Below are 22,114 nucleotides of genomic sequence, written 5' to 3'. Positions count from 1 at the left end.
TTAGCACAGGACAGTAATGCAGTATTTGTTTCACACCCACCCACCCACACCCACACACTTAGAGAAGCACACATATGAACTGCTAATCTTGTATTCACCATCATCAACTCTCCAGAATGCACAGATGCGCACAAGCAGAGGCACAAAACCTGAAAGCTACGTACACAAGCGTAGTGTGCTCCCAAGTGAGCCCAGCTAACAGACTGTGGAGAGGGAGGTGCAGTGATGCAGAGACATGGGGCCATACACGGAGCTTCAAGTTCACTGCCTGGGAATTATCACATCAAACTTGTATGCCCAATGGTTCTGACAAGCCCAAGGCCAAACCATTAAAGCCTGGTGTAGACAGAAATTACTTTGCAGGGCTATGACTGGGCAATGACTGCTGTTGTGCACCAGTGATTCACACCAGCCAATAGGAGACAGATTTACACAGGCAACCAGGAAGGAAGTGCTTGTCAAACCAACACAGAGTTAGTGGATATGCTTACTTCATTCACATGCATAGATTAGTTTCATGATGTATTCACACTTTCATCCACTGTGGCATTTTTGAGAATGTGGACTTTGTTCCACAAAACGAATACCGCTGAAATCAGTGTCTTGTTCTATCGGCATATATTTGCATGATATATTCATACAGTAGCTCAGTACACCCTGTAGCACTTGTAGCAGACACTGGAGATATCACGGCTTCAAATAACCATCCTGTTGGAGGAAACTGTTAGCAAGAATGCATTTGAGCCAAATCAAAATTGAAGTGCGAAGAACACATTTATCTCACGGCTACTCTTGCACAATTATAATATTCCAGTTTTACAGAGGAAACATGACTTAATTTGGGAGCATCATTCACTTCCTGTTTTATTCCAAATCTGGGAGCAATCAGACTTAATGATTGGGGGAATGGACAAGAAGAAAAATCCTTCACACCGTCTCAGATTAGAATGTACATCGCTAACATGAAGTATAAAGCAGCTACGGCTAATAATATACCATTAATTCAGTCGCAGGAGATGAACTAAAGGTTAGATTTTCCATTAAGTCACTGGCATGAACTTAGCTGATGAAAGTGGTGGATCAAACACCTGCTTGATACCAACAGCTGTAAATAACTGTTGGTATTAGTTAAATGTCACTCAAAAAGCCACGCCCCTAATTATGTACACCTTATAGAATTCATTTCATTTACATAGCGGGAATTCTAAAATATAAAAAGTGGCAAATGAGCCAGAGGAGGTTGCTGCCTAGCACTAATTAGCTCAAGTACATTTAAATGAACTGTGAAAGTGCCTAACTTGCATTAGCAAAGTTTTGAGCAGTCTGAAACTATAAAAATGTCTTTGTGAAACTGTCCCCATGCGGGCAGGAACATGAAGGCAAAAAGTTCTTCTTTTACATAATTTATTATCAGAGTTCCTCTATAAAAGGGATAATAGGGCGAGAAGATTTTACCAAATTAAATGTGGGGTAAAGCGTATGTTTGTGCCATCCAAGGGGGATTCCTAATGCTATGCAGGTTACAGGACTGGCTTTAATCATGAGAAGGACAGATATGGGTTTCTCTCTAAGCATATATAAGACCCTACAATGACAGAGAAAAAACCCAAACAATCAAATGGCCCTGGATGAGCAAACACTTGCTGACAGTGGGAAGGAAAAACTCTTTTAACAGGAAGAAACCTCCAGCAGGATCAGGCTAAGGGAGGGAGGGACATTCAGTGCAAAGCATTATTAAAATTATTACAATTTCAGTGGTCACCAGGACATACACACTGCTTGTGAAGAATCAGCAGTTGGATAATTCATTGACTACCCATAAAGACTATTTTAAAATGCTGTGTCCACAGGAAACGACAGCTGGCCCTACACTACCCTTTTCTCTGATGCAGAATTCTCTCATATTCAGGTGCCAAGTGTCTTTCTTATATTGTTTATGGTACCAGCAAGTCCGCCCTCGATGCCTGGCAATGTGAGCGCTAGAAAGACATAGGGCGTATAATCCTCCTGTTGTACGCTGTGTGTTTTTTCCACACTTGACCTCATAACGACAACGTCTTGTCACTATGGCAACAACTTTGTGTACTACCCCAGAAACCCGTTAAAAACCGAGATTATTTATTAATTTATTTTTACCCCGATATTGTTCCAAATACCTATACTACAGAGACTCCAAGAGCTTCCATATCCGAGGTAGGTTTCCATTTATGACATCGAGTTTTCAGGAAACAGTTGTCTGAAACATTTTAGCCTCAAAACGATACAGCATCTAAGCTAACTAATTCTCCCCCAGCTCTTTTCTAGATAGTGCAGCTAGTCCGTGTGAGAATAGACTAGCTGCACTATATATATATATATATATATATATATATATATATATATATATATATATATATATATATATATCTTATGTAAGACTGCCAAGTTTTCCTGGACAGTTATTAATCAAAGGGATCTGTTGATAAAGTTAACGTAACTGCATGAAACGTTAATGACGGAGAGAGCAGTACTGGTGCCGTCGTGCTGCTCTCATTGTGGTGACAGATGCAGTGGGGTACCAAGCCCACTGCAGGGCTGAGGCGTATGTCTGAAATGTGAAGGGCTGCAGAAGAGAGAGAGATGAAAGCCGTGGAGGGAAAGAGACACACAAAGTCAGAGAAAGTCACAGACATTTTTGTCTCACTGACTGAAGGGAATGACAGGGAGAGGAGAGGGACCAAAATGAGAAAGTTACACAGAGATGTACCCTTAGTATTTGATGGAAGAGATACAGACAGGAGATGGGGGCGATGGGGGGGGAGGCATGGAGGATGAGAGGATGGGAGAACTTTGTCTAGAGCAAACACCGTGGCTTCTCTTTTATTCTCTCTCATGCTGAGTTTGAAAAAAAAAGTAGTGTTTTAACAGTGAGCTGAGGTAAATGCTGAGATGCATCTCAGGCTTGACATTTCTACTCACTACTTCCTGTGTATTTTTAGAGAGCAAGCGGTGTATTGTGTCTCTGAAACGGGAAGGTAAAATATCTAAAAGGTGACATGAAAAATATTCTAAGCTGTTAAGTCTTAAATGGGCCTAAATCTCACACTTTCTTCCTTCAACACTATCATTATGGAAATTGAGTGTTGCAGAAAGTCATGAGCATTCCTAAGTTTCATGCGTACTATTTGATTTGCAATTTTTTCAATTCCAAAGAAATGATCAGTCTCCAATTTTTATGGTAGTTCCATTTTAATGGAGAGAGACAAAATATCAACCAAAAACACATCACATACAAGTTATGAATTGATTTGCATGTCACTGAGTTAAAAAAAAAAAAAGTATTTGATCTCCCAAGCAATACATCACTTAGTACTTGGTGGAGAAATCACTGTTGGTAAGTACAGCAGTAAGTCGTTTCTTGTAGGTGGTTGCCAGGTTTACACACATCTCAGGAGGTATTTTGGCCCACTAGTCTTTACAGAAGCTAGACCACTCCATGAACTGCTGGAAAACCCATCAATGACTCATATTCAGTGTTCTGGCTGAGGGAAGTAGGTTCTCATCTAACATTTTACAGTACTCCCATCCATTGGCCCCTCAGTGCGGTGAAGTTGTCATGAACCAATAGAAGAAAAACAGCCCCAAAGCATAATATTTCCACCACCATGCTGTGGAGATGGTGTTGGGTCATTCGCAGCATTTCAGTTCCTCCAAGAATCGCAGGTTGACTTTCTTTTGGTGTCATCTGACCACAGCACTTTCTCCCAAGCATTCTCTGAATCGTTTAGATGTTCACTGGCAAAGTTAAGACCAGGACCCTGAAAGACCCTTCTTGAGCAGTAGAACATTTGCCGGCAGTGCAAGATTTCAAACCATTACAGTGTAGTATGTTCTTGGTGACTGTGGTCCCAATTGCTTTCAAATCATTAACACACTCCTCTTGGGTAATTTTGGGTTGATCCACCACCTTTCACCACATTCTCATTATGTTGATGATCTTGTAGCTCATTCCAGCCTTTTGTAGGTCTAAAATCTTGTCCCTGACATCCCTTGACAGCCCTCTCGTCTTACCTACGCTGATAGAGAGGTTCGACAGAAGAAACTGATTGTGTGGACAGGCTTTAGACACATAAGAGTTAAGATCAGAATGATCTGTAATCGGCTGATTAATTATAATCTGTGTTTTACATGGGCAAACAGCCAATCTGTAGGAGCTGGAATTGAGAACAAATAGAGCAATAAGAGTAACAATAAGAGATTGCAAGGCTGTATAATTGTGCACAGGGATAGATGAAGAAAAGCAAGCCCCCCTCCAGGAGAGCTGAAATCCATCAACTCTACCAAGTCTACGCTGCAGGACTGGAAACTTTGAGTGCCCGTGCACTGCTGACGTTCCTCCACAAGGAGCAGAAGGAACTCACAGCAAATGAAGAAAAAGCAGAGAGTTTGATCGATAGATTTGAGATCAACGAGACAGGTGAGTAAAGGGAGAAATGTGGACAATGTCTTTGGCCTTGCTGTTCATCATCATGGGAAAAAATACTCTATTCTTTGGTGTTGTCACGTAAGGATGCTAATTTAGTTGTAAGAGAATTTAAAGGCTGTGATGCCTGGCTGGCAAAATGAAAGAAGGAAAGAAAAACAAATGGAAGAGTAAGGCACATCAGCCTCAGGCTAATGGACCTGGCTAATGGATGTTCTCCAATGTATTGTGGGCTAATTCACACCAACACAAACAGCAAAACAGAGAAGATAAAAGACTTACAACTAGTCTGTGCCATTAATACACAGAAGCCAGGGCTGTCCAAATTAATCAAATTTTAATTTCAGTTAGACTTTTGTCTTTCACTAATTATCAGAACAAGAGCTGTCGAAACACATACTTTTAGTTTACTAACGTTGAGTTGAGTTCAGTTTTTTTTAAATGATTTTGGTGTTACTTCTTCTGAATTATTATTAAGTTCAAGTAAATCAAGTTTCCAGACCTCCATTCTAATTGTACAAGCACAACAAAACTGCAAACATGCCAACTGTGGTGTGAAACATTAAAAACAGTAAATAGGTTTTAAAAGTCCTTCCACTTTATTTCAAAGATATATTTCTGCTCTTTTTAAAGTGTAATAAACCCACTGTTTTACTGAAGTTTGAGAGTAATTGAATTAAATAAGATTGTCCAATGATGTTCATACAGATTTGCGTCATAATTAAGGATCCCTAACAGAAGACCTCACTTTCTACCATTCTTTGCATAAACAAATGTGCTCATGTTTTTCTTTTTCTGCACTTGCATGAAAACTGTATCACACATTTCTCTCAACAAACTCAGTTATTCGTAGAGGAATTGCAATTAAAAAAAAACAACGTATTAAATCATACCATAGTTGGTGATTTTATTCAAAATAAATCAGAAAATCATCCAAACTGCTAAATGTAAAAGCAGATACAGTTGGTATGAACCATCAGCAGTGTAGTCAGTAAAATCAACCGTTTTCACAGCAGACAGTTTGTCACAGCAGGGAGAGCTCTGATGGTGGTGAAAGATATTTTATTAATGAAGTTAGACATGGCACTGAATCAGCTTACACAATACCAGGAACCCACAGCTGGTTCACCCAAATGAAATGCAGTCTTTTTTTTTTCTTTTTTAATTTAATGTCAGATTTCTTTCCATTAAATTCATCATTTGAGCTGACTGTTCAGCTGCATGAGTTTTATTCCCACCTCAGACTAAAGATAATTACAGTACACTTGTGACATCACAATTCATTACCAGCAGAAACTTCACAGAGGCTACATCATGGCTCTGGAGACGCTCCACTGGTCAGTCCTCTGCTGTAATCTAATTTCAAATTTCTAAACAGCTATTTGATGGACTGTCACGAAATTTCACCCAGCTACTTGTGGCTGTAGGAGGATGACTTATAATGACTTTAGTGATTCCCTAACTTTATTATCTAGCATGATCATCAAAGAGGTTTATGAATGGTTTATGAATATCTATAACACACCAGCCGTAACTCTACCAGAGATGTTATAAGAAGGACTATTGTTTTACTATTAAAGTAACGTGGTATAGATAGAAATTAAATGCAGTTATCTGGCTTGATTGTAGATGCTGTTCTTCTTCTTTTTTTAATCCTTAAAGATGAAATTTAAGTCTTCTCAATTCCTCCTCTTCCAGCCAGAGAAAACAGCTCAATGACCTTTGAAGGGTTCCTCAGGTACATGGAGTCCAAAGAGTGCTGTGTGTTCAACCAGGCCCACACATCAGTGTACCAGGACATGGACCAGCCTCTTACCAGCTATTTCATCTCCACATCACACAACACCTACCTGACCGGAGATCAGCTAGTAGGGCAAAGTAGCCTGGATGCCTATGTTAGGTAGGGAAGCAATGTTTACATACAGTGTTCCTCTTCACTTAGCAGTATTTTAAAAAGCCTCGCCCAATGCCAGAGGGAGTACTGTGAATATGTTTTAAGGCACTGAAGTTAAATTGAGAATGCTTTGAACAGATTATATCATAAATAGGTTTTAGTGGATAAGTTGAGTATGCTATACCAAGCACAGCAAATGGAAACAACCCCCCCCCCCCCCCCCCCCCCCCCACACACACACACACACACATACACACACACACACACACACACAAATATAATCAATGTTTGGTGTATCCAACCTTTGCTTTTAAGTTTCAGTGCCCTCTGTCTCTTCATATAATCCAAGACTGACTCTATGAAATGGAGATCAGGGTTCTGTGGGAGATATATCAACAGTTCTTAGACTCTTTGTTCTTCTTGCCTCTGAAGATAGTTTTTTTATGATTCCTGGTGTATTTGCTGCCTGTATATAAAAGATGGATGTAGTCAATATGACCTTACCCATCGGTTTCTTAATTCTGACTCATCTTTTTGGCCTTCTCCATGTTATTTTTGTATATTTATTTTTTTTGGAGCCAGAAGTGAGCTACTTTAAATGAGAAGAATAGAGTTCTAAGTTATCAGCTAAGGCTTCCAAGCTTGGTTAGCAAACTGTATTCATAAACTGCACGGCTCCATTGCACAGACACACATTCTTTGACAGGTTGTACCACATACTAAGCACTACAGATTTTCCTTCCCACTGTCAACAAGTACTTGCTCATAGGAGGTCTTCTGATTGTCTGGTGTTTTTTCTCATTTATTTTAGGGTTTTAACCTTACACTATAAAGTACCTTGTGGTGCCTGTTGTTGCATTGCACAGAATCGACTAGTTGTTGTATATGTGCCTTTTCAAACATGTGTTGCCAACAGAGAAGTTGCCGAGTGCCCTCTTGTAGACAAATGATCTAACGTCATAACCCAAAACATAGTTGAAGGGTGTTTTTTACTTCTAAAATTTTTACTTTTCGGTGCTACAAATGCCTTTAGTGACAAGAAATAGCAAACGTCATATAATAAATAATCTATAGATTGTAACATTTTTGCACAACCCATTTATATGTAAAATTATGCCAATACTGGTGAAAGTCTACTTGCAAATTAGCAAATTTAACCAGTAAAATATTATGACAAATAAAAAAATCTTTTTTAAAAAAGCAAAATAGCAGAACACAAAAAATGGCTGCAATGAAGCTCTAAATGCCCTACAACACAACATTAGTCTCCTTCTCCAGGCCTACATGTTTGTCATTTGGATTCTCTTTTGCGCTCTGGTTTCATTGACCCAGTCCTGTGCTGAGGCAGACAGTGAAATTGCTGTGGTGCCTTTATGGGACAATGGAGGTGATTACAAAAGAGGCTGATGGAAGCAGAAGTGCTGTATTTATGGTTCCAGTGAAAGTGCTGAGTTCCCTGGCTGACTGGTAGAGCGAACCCTTCAACCCAGCGGCCCGAGAGCTCTGGTTTACTTAGATAATGATGCAATGATCTTGAGAGGAAAGCAAACTGGCAGGAACAGCAAGCTGCTTTATAGAAATCCCACTAGCTCACAGGTGGGAGAGGGATGAAAATAACATGAAGTGAATGTATACTAGTTACGAGGAATGCATCAAAAATACTAAAATATGCACCCTGGTACTTGTTAAAATGAAGATTGCGTAACTGTGGCTGTGTATGTATCACATTAACTCTCACTTCAAAAACTGTGATATGAGATAATTGTGTTAGGTAAATTGTAAAACATAATGTTGAGAACTGCACACTTCGGTCCCCTTTTTCCAGAAAAAGGTGACACTAGTTTTATTTCAAAGCATCAAAGCTAAAAAGATGAGCAAGCCTTCTTTGGAACTTAGCATTACAATAGAAGCTGAAGAAAAGAGTTAGCTTGGCTCTCTCAGAAGTTCAAAAATGCTTCTGAAGGCACTTGTAAAGATTTGTTTAAAAACGTGTATTTTCACCCAAAACCACTAATGTACTAATGGTCAGTATTTGTAGTCAGCTAGCAATCTGTCAGTGACTGAGACTTATTTTTATAAGTGTGTGAATGGCCTTTGATCGACTTTTTGCACTGCTGACTTCAACCTGCCAGAAAACCCGTATTTATGCAATCTTGTTTGTGTCTCTGTTTCAAGTTTTAGCTGGGCATGTTGTAACTGACTCAGAGCACTATAGTGCAGGTTACCCGATACCAAATGTGAGCACAGATACTTGTGAAGGCATGATGACATCACACCTGGAAAGACTATTTTACTGTCTGCTGTAACTCACCCAAAGAAAGCAAAAGACTGACAGTGTGATACTATGAACTTTGCCTGCAATAACAGAGCCACATTTAACACTTATGTGACATTTTATTACTACAAAGAAAAGCACTTGAAAGCTTACACAGACTTCAGCTGTTTTGCATGCGCCAGGCTCCATTTAAAACACAAATAACTTCTAGACAAGCATTGATTGAAAATGTCTGGAGAAAAAGGCGGATATAAGTGTGTGTCAGTGTTGCATGAAAAAAATATTATAAGCAAAGTGGTTATTTGCCCCAACCTCTTTGTGAAAGTTTTTCTTCCTCCACCGTCAGAAAGCAATCTTGTATAAGATACAGTCTGTACACGTGTGTGCTTCTGTCTGGAACAGTGCTCTGAGGAAAGGCTGTCGCTGCCTGGAGATTGACTGCTGGGATGGGCCAGACACGGAGCCCGTAGTTTACCATGGCCACACCCTCACCAGCAAGATACTTTTTAAGGATGTCATCACCACTGTGGGGCAGCACGCCTTTGAGGTAACAGCATGTAGTTTGTTACATGATTACTGCTTCTGGCGTAGCAGCCAGCTCACTCACTCTTGCCTCTGCGGGCGCCAAGAGACCCTACCGAGCAGCATTTGCTCTCATTAATAACCTCTCTTGCCTTCAAACTGCCTTTGATTTAGCATTTCAGGCCATTCTCTGTGATGTACGACCATACAGAGAGAACAGTCAAGTTGCTGGTAATAGGGTCTAAACGTTCTTTTTTTCTTTCTGGTTTGGATTTTTATTGACAGGTGTCTGCTTATCCAGTGATTCTGTCTTTGGAAAACCATTGCTCCCGGGAGCAGCAGGAGGTCATGGCCGAGTATCTTATCTCTATCCTGGGGGAAAACCTGCTGATAGCTCCCTTGGATCACCCAACTGCGGGAGACCTCCCAAGTCCAAATGTAAGACTCAGAAGATGTGAGAATTAGGCTGTGTGAGTAGCAAAACAAAGAAAGAAAGGAGATGAATCTGTGTTTAACAGTAGAACAGCTGTTGCAAGCGGAAGAATGATGGTGTTTGCACCTGTAAATCCTCATTGTATGCCAGAGCAAAACAAAACAAGAACAAAGTGAGACCTTTTCATCGTCACAAAGGGCCTCATTAGTCTCCCTTCCTAGGCTTCCCAGGCTCCCTGTCCTCCGCAATCATGTGGGGTAAATGGACATCTGCATTTGCAAGCCTCTTTAATCTCAGAGAGTCACAAATCTAACGTAACGTAGTAGACCCTGATAAGTGTCCATCACTTTGAGACTGTTGAGGCACTCGAGCCGACTTCTCCTTTGAAAGCATCTGTCACAGCTCAATATGAAGTGACCAGTATGAAAGACAATGAGACTGCAGTATACTGACTATGACGAGGAGGATAAAGGCTTTGTGGATGAATGTGTGCAGTCTCATGAGAATCTCTTTGATACTTCTGATTTCTGCTGCAAAAATGAGCTGTGCTCTATCCTTGGAGCACATATTCTCCATATCATTTTTACCTTTATGACTTTGGAAGTAGCAGGCTTACGTAGGAGCCTCAGCTCTAACGGTTTCATCTTGACTATTAACCCCTGCAGCAGGGACAGTTTTCATGTTTTAAAATTATGCAGCTTCACACATGCTCAAGTTACTATCTAATTATAAAAGTGGAACCAATCTGTAGTTTTCAGGATTCCCTCATTACTCCTACTAGTTACATCAAAGGGTTTTAAAGCTGTTTACACAACTTTTTCTAAGCTGTGGAAAAGATGGAAAAGCCAGTTGTCTTGGCTCAGTTTTCAATTATCCAGAGTTATTGTGGGATTAGAAATAAGCCACAGTTAATTAACATGTTATTACACCACTTTATTCTATTTTTACTGTCAGTGTGAGGTGAAACCCCCCTCAAGAACCAATTATTCTTTCCTAAAGTGCATCAACATAAGCAAAGCCTCAATTTTAGCTCTGCAGACTATATAATTTTGTGTACAAGTGATGGAAATTTCAAGAAGTGAAGGGGCCAAGTGAAATTATGAAGCTTGTAATTTTTAGACCATATGGTCTCTTACAAGTTGTTAATGCTGGCATATCTGTAATTAGTTTGAATAATTTGCCTGTGCATACAGCATGCATTGACACTCACTTAACGTGGAGCTTCCTCCAGACCATGTTTCTTCTTCTTTTTTTCTTTTTTTTTGGCTTTTAGCATATTGCTGCTCATTGGAAAAGAGAGCCCTTTAAAGTACTAACAGATATGGAGTCCGGACGGTGAAATGCAGGAGCAGATGTTCGATTCGGTGATTTGATACACCTGCTGCTTCTCTTGCTTTTCTTCTTATCTGCTCTAACTGTGTGTATGTACTGTATGCCCCGCTGTGGATGTGACTCTTTGAAGAACAGCGTCTTTGTGGCAGACCATAGCGGTGGGAGTGGGGTGGTTTGTGCAACAACAACAAAAAAACAAAAAAAACAAAAAAAATTTGGTGTTTGTGCCCAAAGTTTGAAGATGCAGAAACAGTTTGGCTGATGCAAATATGTGGCGTGTTTTAAAAGTGCTGTGTGGATGTTAGTTCGCATTCATTCATGTGTGACTTGATCCTGTGGAGGATTGCCAGGACCTGAAGTATAAGATCCTCATCAAGAATAAAAAGCTCAAGCGTCAGATTGAGACAGAGGATGCTGCAGAGGGAGAGGAGAGTGCAAATGAGGGTGAGGAGGAGGAGGATGAGGAGGAAGAGGATCATCAAACAAAAGCAAAGTTCTGGTCTCCCAGAAAGGCAGGGTCAAAGAAGAAAGTAAGTCAGGGTGTTTTTGTTTTTATTTTATTTTTTCCAGTCAGCTTAAAAAAGAAAAAAGAAATCATCTACAAAAAATAATGTTTGAAATGTAAAGGTAAAGGCATTTTGCATGAGGGCAAAAAGGCATAGCTTTCAACCTGGAACTGTTACTGGAACTTCAATGGTGTTTTTTGTTTGTCTCTTCTGTCCTTAATGCATTGAGTAGAAGAAGAAGGTGGTGGTAGCTGAGGCTTTGTCTGACCTTGTTATATACACAAGGTCTGTCAAGTTCATCAGTTTTAGTCACTCCAGGGACAATCAAAACTGTTATGAGAACACATCTATGGAAGAGAAGAAGGCTTGCAAGCTACTCAAAGCTTCAGGTAGAGTCATTTATTGATTTGAAATCATTAAACAGGAGAAGTAGGATTTATAGATTAAAGTAATAAAGGATGCGTATTTGTAATTGTGAATGTTACAAAATATTATTCGGGTGATCCCAGCAGATTTCTCTTGATTTATCATCCCACTTTTGCAAAGTGCTCAGTGTGCATAATTACATTTCTCATCCAGGAGTCTTCGGATGGAAAATGCAATTACAGTATACTGGCTATAAATTCCCAGAACAGCAAAGGCATATTGAACATGACATATACGTTAGAAGGAAGTAATTTTAAGGAATAAAGCATGACAACAAAAACCCAGAAATGTGACTCGTACTTTCATTGCTGGGGAAGTGAAAAGAGCCCTCAGAGGTTCAAATCAGCGGATAATCAGTTAAAGTGTCAGCACGCCGCTAAGCCGCAGCATACTGGAGAAACAAAGTGATAAAGAGAAATGAAATCTGTTTCCTGCTGAGGAGGAATGACACTTTTCCACACATACAGCTACATTATGAGCTGGTTGACTTGGGTGTCAGCAACCATGAGCAGTCTCTGCAAATCTAGCTCAAAAGCGTGGTGGTTTTGACAATCTCTGCAGGAAAATCAAACAGCTACTGTGTTAAAGATAATGTATAGACTGAAGCTGTGTGCCATGCTTTTCAGTCCTCAGAAGGAGGAAAATTATACATGGATCAAAATGTAATTTCTTGAGACATTATCTTCCCTTTTTTTACATTAAACAGTATAGCGATTCACTTTCTGCAATGTTTTACAATCGCAATTCTTTATATTTGAATAAAAACAACACATTAAGGTTGACAAAACCAAAAGCTTGAGCTGTAGTGTAATGAATTTTAATCATTCCAATGAGAAATAGTGGGATATGTCTATAATCTGCTCAGGACAAATCAAATCCCTACAGATAATGTGTCATGTGGTTCCATTAAACAAATCAACAGCTGTCAAGTCTTAATCGGCATTCTGATTAATGTGACCATTGTCATTGATGCATTGTTTGTCCCATCTCTCTTTCAGGTTCGGATTTTGTTGAACACAACCAGAAGTTCCTCAGTAGGATTTATCCAACGGGCTTGAGGATGTCTTCCTCAAACTATAAACCTGTGGAATTTTGGAATGTCGGTTCTCAGCTCGGTGAGTTGGAAGACTCACATGGAATACTCAGATACTCGCTCATTATGTACACAAAAGATATTTTAGTCAGACAGCTCCCATTTGAAATGGCTGATTCGTTACAGCAGCAAAGCAGAGTCAGAGTTTGACGTCTGAACTCACGAATGCGTTACAGTAGAGATACTGGGCAGTGATGAGCTAACATCCCCTGTAGCCTATAGGTGGATGCTACAGGCCAGAGATTGCAGATGGGAGATCTTGCATAAAGATTTCTTTTTTTTTTCATCTTAAATAGGGGCAACTGGTTTGTTATGTGGAATTACTAAAGTGATTGTATATACTCTACACATGCACATTCCTATTTGTTTAGAGATTCTGAGATTCATTTAGTTTAGAAAAATTTTCCAAGTGCATGCAGTGTTATCTATTATGCAGTTAAGAAGGCTGCCAGAATTATGGAAATATTTAGAAAGCAGTTAATTAATTAGACCAATCCAATTACAGAAATGAATAGGGCATAAATAATAGATGGTTCCCAAACAGTTTAATTTCAGAATAATTAAAGACACCAAGGCTATGTTCACACTGCAAGCGAAAGTGCATCAAATCTGACTTTTTTGACCCTATGCGACCCATATCTGATCATGGTATGACAGTGTGAACAGAACAAATCCGATATTTTCAAATCCGACCTGGGTCACTTTCGTATGTGGTACTGAATCCAATACATATCTGATGTTTTAGAAAGCGACTGCTGTTTGAATGGTCATGTCGCATTAAAGATAAGACATCGCGAACGTTTCCTGGCCATCCCGTGTAGATGTTAGTGAAACTGTTGGGAAGACAACGTTGGAGAAACGTGAACATTTTATTTGTACTGTATAATCTGCAGATTCTGACAGAAATCTGCAACTATCCTTTGAAGCGCCGCTCCTCTAAAACAGCAATAAGGATGATTATTAGGCCATATGTCAATAACAAAATAACTTTATAACTTAAAGCAAAATCGGGAAACGTAAAGTCCAAAACAAGTCTTTACATTAAGGGCCATCAGTCAAACAATACTGTGTGGTCTGGGTCTAAACAGAGCGCGTTGTGTGTGACGTCTTCTTTTGCGCATGCGGGACGCGTTGAGCGTTCACACTAGAGCACGTTTGCTGTCACATTTTATTTGTAGTGTGAACAAGCAGACAAAAAAAATCGGATTTGATCCAAAAATCGTAATTGAGCATTAAGACCTGCAGTGTGAACGTAGCCTAATTCAGCAACTAAGTATTTATTGATATCTTAATGGGCAATAAAAAAAGATCACATATAATAAGAGGAGTTAATGACTCTTAATGAAATAACCACTGCTTTGCTCTCACTTATGTTTCTTTGAGCGAAACCCTAAAAGTATCAATTTTGATGTGTGAAACTATTTTTTTCCCCCGCTGTGTCAACAGGAAAGAAAATACCTTTGACACAAACAAACAAACTGCTTTTTTACTTCGGTCCACTATGAACTCTTGAGATGAAGAAAACTGCAGCCCAGAAGACCGACTGTCAAACTTTAAAGGGAACAACCTGGCCCAGTGTCCTGTCGATTACCTGTGAAAAGAACATTTCATTCCAATCTACAGCCTGACTGCTTCATCTGTGTTTTCCCCCAGAGCAAGTCCTCTCCCGGCCGTTATCACATCTTTTTCAAATCGATTTGCACCCCACTAAATGCCCCCTTTCTTTAAATTACAGCTGGCTTTCGGTCAGAGCTTTTTTTTTTCCCCTCCATATGACATACCTGTCCTCCCCGAGTAACTATGCATTAGTGCATGACTCATCCTTGAGGTAATCTCCGTAAACAGGTTCTTGGCAAAGGACGATATTTGCAACACTCTAAGCATTCTGGTTTTCGTTTGCAGTCTTTTTGCAGTCCAAACAGCATTGACCAATCACATTGGAGAAAGCTTTGGTTCCATGCAGGTTGTGAGTGCAAAATGGGGATTGCATTTGTCAAATTGCAATTTTGACGCCAACGGTTTTTGTCTGGTGACGAGTTCTTTAAAATGTAAATGCATTTGTAAGCAATGATTGGGGAACTTTGGCCCGGATATTAGAGAACTATGCCCAAATGCCCCGAGACATTGTCCCCAGAGCTAAGTTGTTGGATTGCAAATCATGCATTTCCAGATTTTGTTATGGTCGGTTTCCATTAGTTTCTTAGGCATTCTTAGAGTTGTTTTTGCCACTGCCTTCTGCATTCCTTTGTCTCTGTCATCATTACTGTCTTGTTGCTTGGTGGGTTTTGTTTTTTTTTGCGTTCTTTCTGTTTCATATTTACATTGTTTTTTCTAATGACCTTGTTTTGGTTTTAATTCCTGTTCATTGGTTATTACCTTCCCTATCCTCAAACACAGGGATTCACCTGTGTTTGATTGTGTCCATCTGTGTCTCATTCCAACATGGGTCTCATTCCTAATACGCCCTCTGTGTAAATATAGGCTTGTCTTTCCCTTTGTACTTGTTCCTTCTTCCTCATCTCTGTCCCCAGTGCGTGCCTGTTTGAAATTTCGTCACCTTTTGGACCCGGTTTTATCAGCTCTTTCGATAAAGCTCGCTCTTTGCATTTCCTTTGAACATGTGCATCTGCATTCAGGCCTTAAGCTCTGTTTAAAAATGTAACAGATTGCCTATGAGGTTAAAGTCACAAGCCTTATCTGTCTGACACTGTCTTTGCCAGTGTTCCTGTCACTCTGTCTTAACACATACTCTTCATACATCTTCATCAGTCAGCCAGTCAGTCACTGACTCTGACATGTAGCCTCGCTGATCGCTGATCGCTGAGCCGTGCAGATGGTGATCAAAGCTGCAGGAGTCTGCGGAACAAAGCAGTAGCCTAGAAGGATCAATTGCTGTTAGATGAGCAGAAGATCCACAGGGCTTCGGCAACACACGGGGAGAGCACAGAAAGAGAAGCTGAAGGCTGCAGAGCAACATGGGGGTTCACACCGAATTGTTTCTTTGCATTATTTATATACGTTATTCAACCCTCATCAATGATTTCTGTCCAGCCAGAGAGAGACTTAATCTGGCACTCTATTCTGATGCCTGAAATCTGTAGTCACTGATGATGTGTGCAGTGCACATGCCAAAACATAACTGTGCACAGCAGAACAGCCCACTGTGCATTCAGTCATTGCACAGTTGGTAATTGTGAATGACTCCCTGATGCAATGAAAGCCATTGTTGCAGAAACATTTCAAGTCATTGTATAATTTAACTCTCTCCTGCAGAATGAAAATGAGCTTTAGAAAACAGAAGGTTTGCAGGGATCATCTCAAGCTGGTTGTTTTATCTAACAAGCTTTAGGCATTTGCAATTTTTGCTCCACTGTGTTGTGTCTCCTTGTTTCATTGTTCAGAGACTGTCCTGTGGTGTTTTGCAGTGGCACTCAATTTCCAGTCTCCGGGCTTGCCTATGGACCTTAATGATGGACTTTTCCAGGACAACGGGGGTTGTGGCTACGTCCTAAAGCCGGCGGTTCTCATGTCCACCCAGATGCGCTTCGATCCCAACAGCAGCCACCACAAGCGTAAATCAACATACCTGCTGCTCAAGGTACACCTATGGAGCACTAGACCCTGAATAATCCACTCATGGTGCATTTATGGATTAAGGTGTAACGTTACTGGACTGTCTGTGGGTATGTGTGCCTCACGTGCATGTATAAGTGTGGATATCCCTCACAATGTAGGGCACTGTGAAGCAGAGCTCATCTTATTCCTTGCACTTCTTGCCTGCAGTTAAATACTTTCCTGCCGGATGCTCTGAACCAACAATGATGTAAAACTCCCCAAGAGTGTCTGTTTAATTAGATTATCTCCTTTAGAAAATTAGGAAAAGAGAGACAGGAGTGATCTAATGCAATTAGACCTGGGGTCCAATTAATAAATCATCTCTCCTTCATTATTTTAAGCAACTTGGGGGACAGTAATAGCAGCACTTGTAATGTACAAAGCCACACAGCAAAAGTGAAAGAAGCTGCCGAAAAAGCACAGTCACATATCTTTTTCTGAGCTCATAAGGAGAACTGTCACGATTTGATCTTATGAGAAGAGATTTGAGAGATATCGAGGTTTTGTACTGCTGAAACAGCATGGGGAACAGTGCGGGATCACATGAAGTAAAGGCAGAGGAGGGAACATCATTATGTTGATATCAGTTTCATGATCGATCATAAGGCGTGTAAAAATAAAAACATTCTTTAAAGCTTATATCAACTAAACTAAAAGCGCAAACAACAATGAAACAATCTAGTCACATAGGCTTGAGATGTCCATTCATCCCTATTAAACCTTTGTAGCACTGAACAAAAAGCCCCCTTTATCTGCAGAAACACTAGACTAGCACTAGTATACAATACCATCGGTCCATCCTCTTCCGCTTATCCAATTCAGGGTCGCAAAGGGACTGAAGCTTATCTCGGCTGCCTTAGGGCAAGAGGTAGGGCCCACACCCCGGACTGCTTGCCAGTCTGTTGAAGGGCTAACATAGAGCGACAAACAATCATTCACACTCACATTCACACTTATGTGCAATTTAAAATCACCAATTAACCTAACACTACTAACTGTATGTGTTTGGAGTTTGGGACTGGACTTACGCAGAGACGGGAAGAACATGCAAACTGCAAACTCAACACACAAAAGCCCGTCCAGATGCCGGATTCAGACTCAGGACATTGTTGCTGTGAGGCAACAGTGCTAGCTACCATGCCACCGTGCTGCCAAGAAGTATTTTATACTAGTATACTTATTGGCAAATTCTTTCAATACCTGATTTTAAATGTGCAAAATGCCTGACGACCATAAGCCTGCAACTATTGAAGTTTTGTTCAGCTTCAGCTGTGCAAAGAATTTTTTTAGCGAAAGGAGTCACCACAGTAAACATTACCTACTGTAACCCTAAAGTGGCATGTTAGCGCTAGCATTTGACACATGCTAAAGTTAGCATGTAGAATGTATCAGTACACTTTCACACCATAACCAGCATGGCTTTATATGCACAGTGTTGCTTTTCTTTCTTTTCTTTTTTATTTGTTGCTAAAACAACAACCACGGATATTATGGATTGGTGTGAATATTAGACCCACGTAGAAGTGATTGGTTGTCAAAGGTGATTGGAATTCAGATCCAACTTTTAGGAAGGATTTAATATTTGACACCTTGCATCATATTTTTGAGTATAATTTTCTACATCCAGGGACTCCATTTATGCATGGTATAGAGGAAGTTTTCAGCCTTGGCTGAGTTATGCAGTCTTTAACTTATTATTATTTTATGTTTCTGAATAGAATATCTGTTAAACTCCTGTCACATCGCTTTTGTAAATCTTTGAAAATCTGTGTAAATCTTACATCTGACAAAGAAAATGCTTCTTGGTCAGACAGTGTTTTACAAGGACATGCTTAAGTTAAACAAATGCATGTCAGACATTGTCTTCTAATAGAATATGCACAACAACACACATCACGATGCATAAATATGAATGTTGCGTGCTTGTGTTTTAGTGTGCCCAGGGCCCCGCCTTTATTTATTCACATCATCGCTCTGTATTATTCGATAACTTCGGGGAAAATCCCGCAATCTCAACACAGCCCTCAACTCAGTGAATCAGACTCATGAGTAGCAGACGGTGTTGTAACTTAGGTAGGAGTGTTTGGGTTTTCAATCTTCAATCTCAGCATTAAATTATTCATCTGTTCAGGAAAACAATATTTCCCCTTGAGCTTTTGCAAGAGTTTTTAGCATAAAACTGTCAAGTACGTGCAAAAGGTTTATTTAATGATGACTCCAACCTGCTAGCTATGAACTCACAAGTAGGGACCATTGTGACTGTGAAGTATCAGAACCTTTGTGGTTTTGTAGCGTGACTACAGAAGAGGAAAGGGACTGTAATTCTAGGCTGGACACTGTAAGGCTACATCAGTGCCAAGCAGGGCATGTCGTGATAAGTACATGCAGGTTTGTCTTTGATCAGGGCCAGTGAGGGAAAGCTCAGTGTGAGACGACTGCAGATAAGCCTGCCTTTCTCCAGACTAGTGTAATTACAAACCCTCCCTCCTCTTCTCTACTGTTTTCTTCTTACTGATTTTTGATTCTTACTGATTCTTACTGTTTCTGAGATTCTCACTAATCATTTACTTAAATTTACTGTATACCTCTGTGTGTGTTTGTCCACAGGTGATCAGTGGGTCCAACCTACCCCTACCCAGGAGTGGAAAAGCTCTGGACCCCTTTGTGAGAGTGGAGATTCATGGGATTGCATCAGACTCCTGCAGAAAAAACACACATACTGTCAAAAACAATTGTAGGTGGCACAACACAAACTGCGCATATCACAACGTACCAAGACACAGCAATCTGTTCTCCATTATGTTAGATCTAGCTTCACTTTGATCAGTTCAAGTTGTGTTTTGTCAGAATTAACTCTAGATCATTGACACTCAGCTTTCAAGAAAGTAGGAAGGACGGATTTCATGTGTGTATTTGTACATGGGAGTGAGATGAGACAAGGAGGGAGAGAAGGAGGAAACAGAGTACCAGACGTAGCACTAGAGTGAATACATCTGGTACTCTGTTATGATGTGCATATGAACATTAATCATATAGTCATCTAATAAAACAGGTAAGGTGAATACAAATGTCATTTTGGATTGAGAAACTTGATCAAATTGTTTAAAAGAATTCAGCAAACCCTTTAAAATCCAGTCAACACTGGTCATGTGCTGTCATCTGTGAGTCTGTTGATTGCTGGTCAGTTATCCCAACAGCTTTTAAATTCACTGTTAGATCAAGTGTTTGTGTTTTTTGTGGTCGCTCACCTTAGTGAGCTACAGAGCACTGCAGTGAAAATGGTTGAAAGTCCAGTCAACACTTTTCTGCAACATTAGCTTGCTAACTGCAACAGAAACTTGAAATGTTGCTTGGCATTTGACATTGAGGTCTTTGCAGGCGACAGCCACTTTATGTTTAGCTTGCACACATTGCACTGGGCACAGGTAAAGTTAAAATGATGGCAGGATTGTCAGGAATGGAAGGCTGTTTTGGAGGGACTACTGCTTGGTAAACCATCTAAAAGGTAGTTTCTCCCTGCTTCACAGTGAGGCATAGTTGGGCAGAATTGATAAATAGTATTAAATATTATAGAAACATGCTCAGAAAATGGAACATGTGCAAAATTGGAAATATACTATTTATACGGCAAGAAGAGTGTACATTTCTAATGAACTTAAAAGTCAGTATTTGGTATAAACTCCTGAATTTTTCAGGACAGCCTGAACTCTCTTAGGCAACGTTTCTTGTCATTTCTCTAAGTAGTCTTCAAGAATAGTTCTAAAGGCTTCTTGAGGGACATTCAACGCTCTTCTTTGGATGCTGGCTGCCTTTTATTCTGTTCTGTCAAGATGATCCCATACTCATACTCTAGAGAGGTCATTGCATGTTCTGCTACTCAGGTACGCTTTTATTGTATTGGCAGCATGTTTGGGATTGTTGAAATGCTAAACAATAAGGCTATTTTCAATCAGATTCTTTCCAGATGATCAAAATTTCAAAATCTTTGAGAACTATTGCTCAAGACTACTTTAACAAAAAGACAAGAAAGTATGGCTCTTTGGAACAAAATGTAGAGAAATAGGGGGTGTTTCGACAATATTGCGCAGTACTGTATTTGTTAATTTACCACTTGGTTGATCAGCAGCTTGGCAGAGTGGTAAGAGCGGTTTGTACCTGCAAAAATACTGGCACGGTAGCATTGTTATTCTTATTGTGACATCTGCATTTGTTTCAAAGCAGCAAGTGAAAGCGATTAACTCAGGTTGAACAATAAGCTGAATTAACGGTAACTTTACTTTTTGCACAGGTTGTCAGCGTGTATTAGCGTCAGAGCACTCAAGATGAGCTCAGGCGGTGTGTAATTTCAAAAGCCGGTGACAACTTTAATACCACCTCCTGAAACAAGTATTTTAACGCGTAGCTACACTTTTGACAATAATTTCATGATAAAGTAAAAGTCAAGTTTGTAATATTTTGAGCTCGCCTGAAGACAGCTGGAACAAGCTGAGAACCCAACAGTGTCATATTATCACCCCATAAAACAGAGCTTGTTTACTTGTTATTTATCTGCCACTGTACATTAGAATTCATTTGAAGTTGTGTTTCTGGCCTCCAGGTGAATATAAATCACATACTCTGCCTTTGAAATCTGCTTTTGGGCTCCACTAACTTATGACAAAAATATATTTACAGGCTCCAAAATGCTTTCCTATGTTCATTAGCTAACCACTTTTCTTTGTCTGTCCTAAGTTTTAGCAGACTTCAGTGGATATGTAGAGCCGTTTTATTCAAATGATGTAAGACTGGTTAAAGTCAAAGCCCAAAACCATAAATTATATACCGAAAACAATGATCTTTGTAGGCAGGTGATAAATTTCTCTGTGTTCATCATTACAGTTGACGTCTTTCACATAGAGGTAGCGGTGTGGTCCAGTGTTTGATCCAAAAATGTTAATTAGCACCTCAAAGAAACATTAACTGACTCTAATGAAGTTGTTAATTCTGTTCTAGCTCTGAGTCCTCGCTGGGATACTGACATGTCCTTCACGATTCGCTTGCCTGAACTGTGCCTCGTTCGCTTCTGTGTCAGAGATCAGACCGGCATTCTCAGCAGTGAGTTTGTAGGCCAGTACACCCTGCCCTTCAAGAGTCTGAAGAAAGGTGAGCCAGCAAGTGCTGGAAGGTAGAGGGTTGTAGGGCAGTCAGATGAAGGGCTAAATTACATCAGGTGACAATGTGGGGCATCATTGTATTTCCCCTAAATTTCCAGTGGTTTATCTGTGCTTCGGTTGAGTTTTTATGGAAATGATCCTGTATGACCATACGTACTGTTCTTTTCAAACCTCCAGGCTACAGGTGGGTGCCTCTCCAATCCAAAGACGGCTTCAGCCTGGATCCAGCCTCCCTATTCGTCTATATCTCGCATTCCTAAAAAACACATCTCCGTATCAGACTCTCTCACACGGCGACACAGGCACACACGCACACCTTGCCAGCAGATAGAGAAGCGTGGCTGATGTGGGAGCAGCAGCGGCAGCAACAATGAAAATATATAAATAAATCAAAAAGAACCAT

General features: G+C 40.2%; 1 protein-coding gene across 2 annotated transcripts; it reads left to right on the top strand.

The window, feature by feature from the left end:
• Positions 1-1,843: 1,843 nt before the first annotated feature.
• On the top strand, positions 1,844-22,113 carry LOC101487611 (1-phosphatidylinositol 4,5-bisphosphate phosphodiesterase zeta-1). Of its 2 annotated transcripts, none has more exons than XM_012923685.4 (12): positions 1,844-2,193; positions 4,264-4,456; positions 6,161-6,362; positions 9,034-9,178; positions 9,439-9,591; positions 11,260-11,448; positions 11,657-11,813; positions 12,849-12,965; positions 16,369-16,541; positions 19,166-19,292; positions 21,551-21,700; positions 21,889-22,113. In XM_012923685.4, the coding sequence occupies exons 2-12, from the start codon at positions 4,270-4,272 to the stop codon at positions 21,969-21,971; spliced, it is 1,683 nt and encodes a 560-aa protein (XP_012779139.2). In that variant the 5' UTR covers positions 1,844-2,193; positions 4,264-4,269; the 3' UTR covers positions 21,972-22,113. The 2 variants fall into 2 exon arrangements, with proteins under 2 accessions (XP_012779139.2, XP_004567784.2); XM_004567727.5 differs by having other exon boundaries at positions 1,846-2,193; positions 11,269-11,448.
• The last annotated feature ends 1 nt before the right edge of the window (position 22,114 follows it).

This window comes from Maylandia zebra, linkage group LG7 (assembly GCF_041146795.1).
Source record: "Maylandia zebra isolate NMK-2024a linkage group LG7, Mzebra_GT3a, whole genome shotgun sequence".
Lineage (NCBI taxonomy): Eukaryota > Metazoa > Chordata > Actinopteri > Cichliformes > Cichlidae > Maylandia > Maylandia zebra.
Note: the sequence above shows the minus strand (reverse complement) of the source record. Positions and strands in the feature narration are given on the sequence as shown.

Excerpts from the sequence above, each read along its gene's own strand:
- LOC101487611 (XM_012923685.4), top strand. The coding sequence starts at position 4,270 with ATGAAGAAAAGCAAGCCCCCCTCCAGGAGAGCTGAAATCCATCAACTC. Across the intron at positions 4,457-6,160 it reads ATTTGAGATCAACGAGACAG|CCAGAGAAAACAGCTCAATG; the intron begins GTGAGTAAAGGG and ends CTCCTCTTCCAG. Across the intron at positions 19,293-21,550 it reads ACATACTGTCAAAAACAATT|CTCTGAGTCCTCGCTGGGAT; the intron begins GTAGGTGGCACA and ends ATTCTGTTCTAG.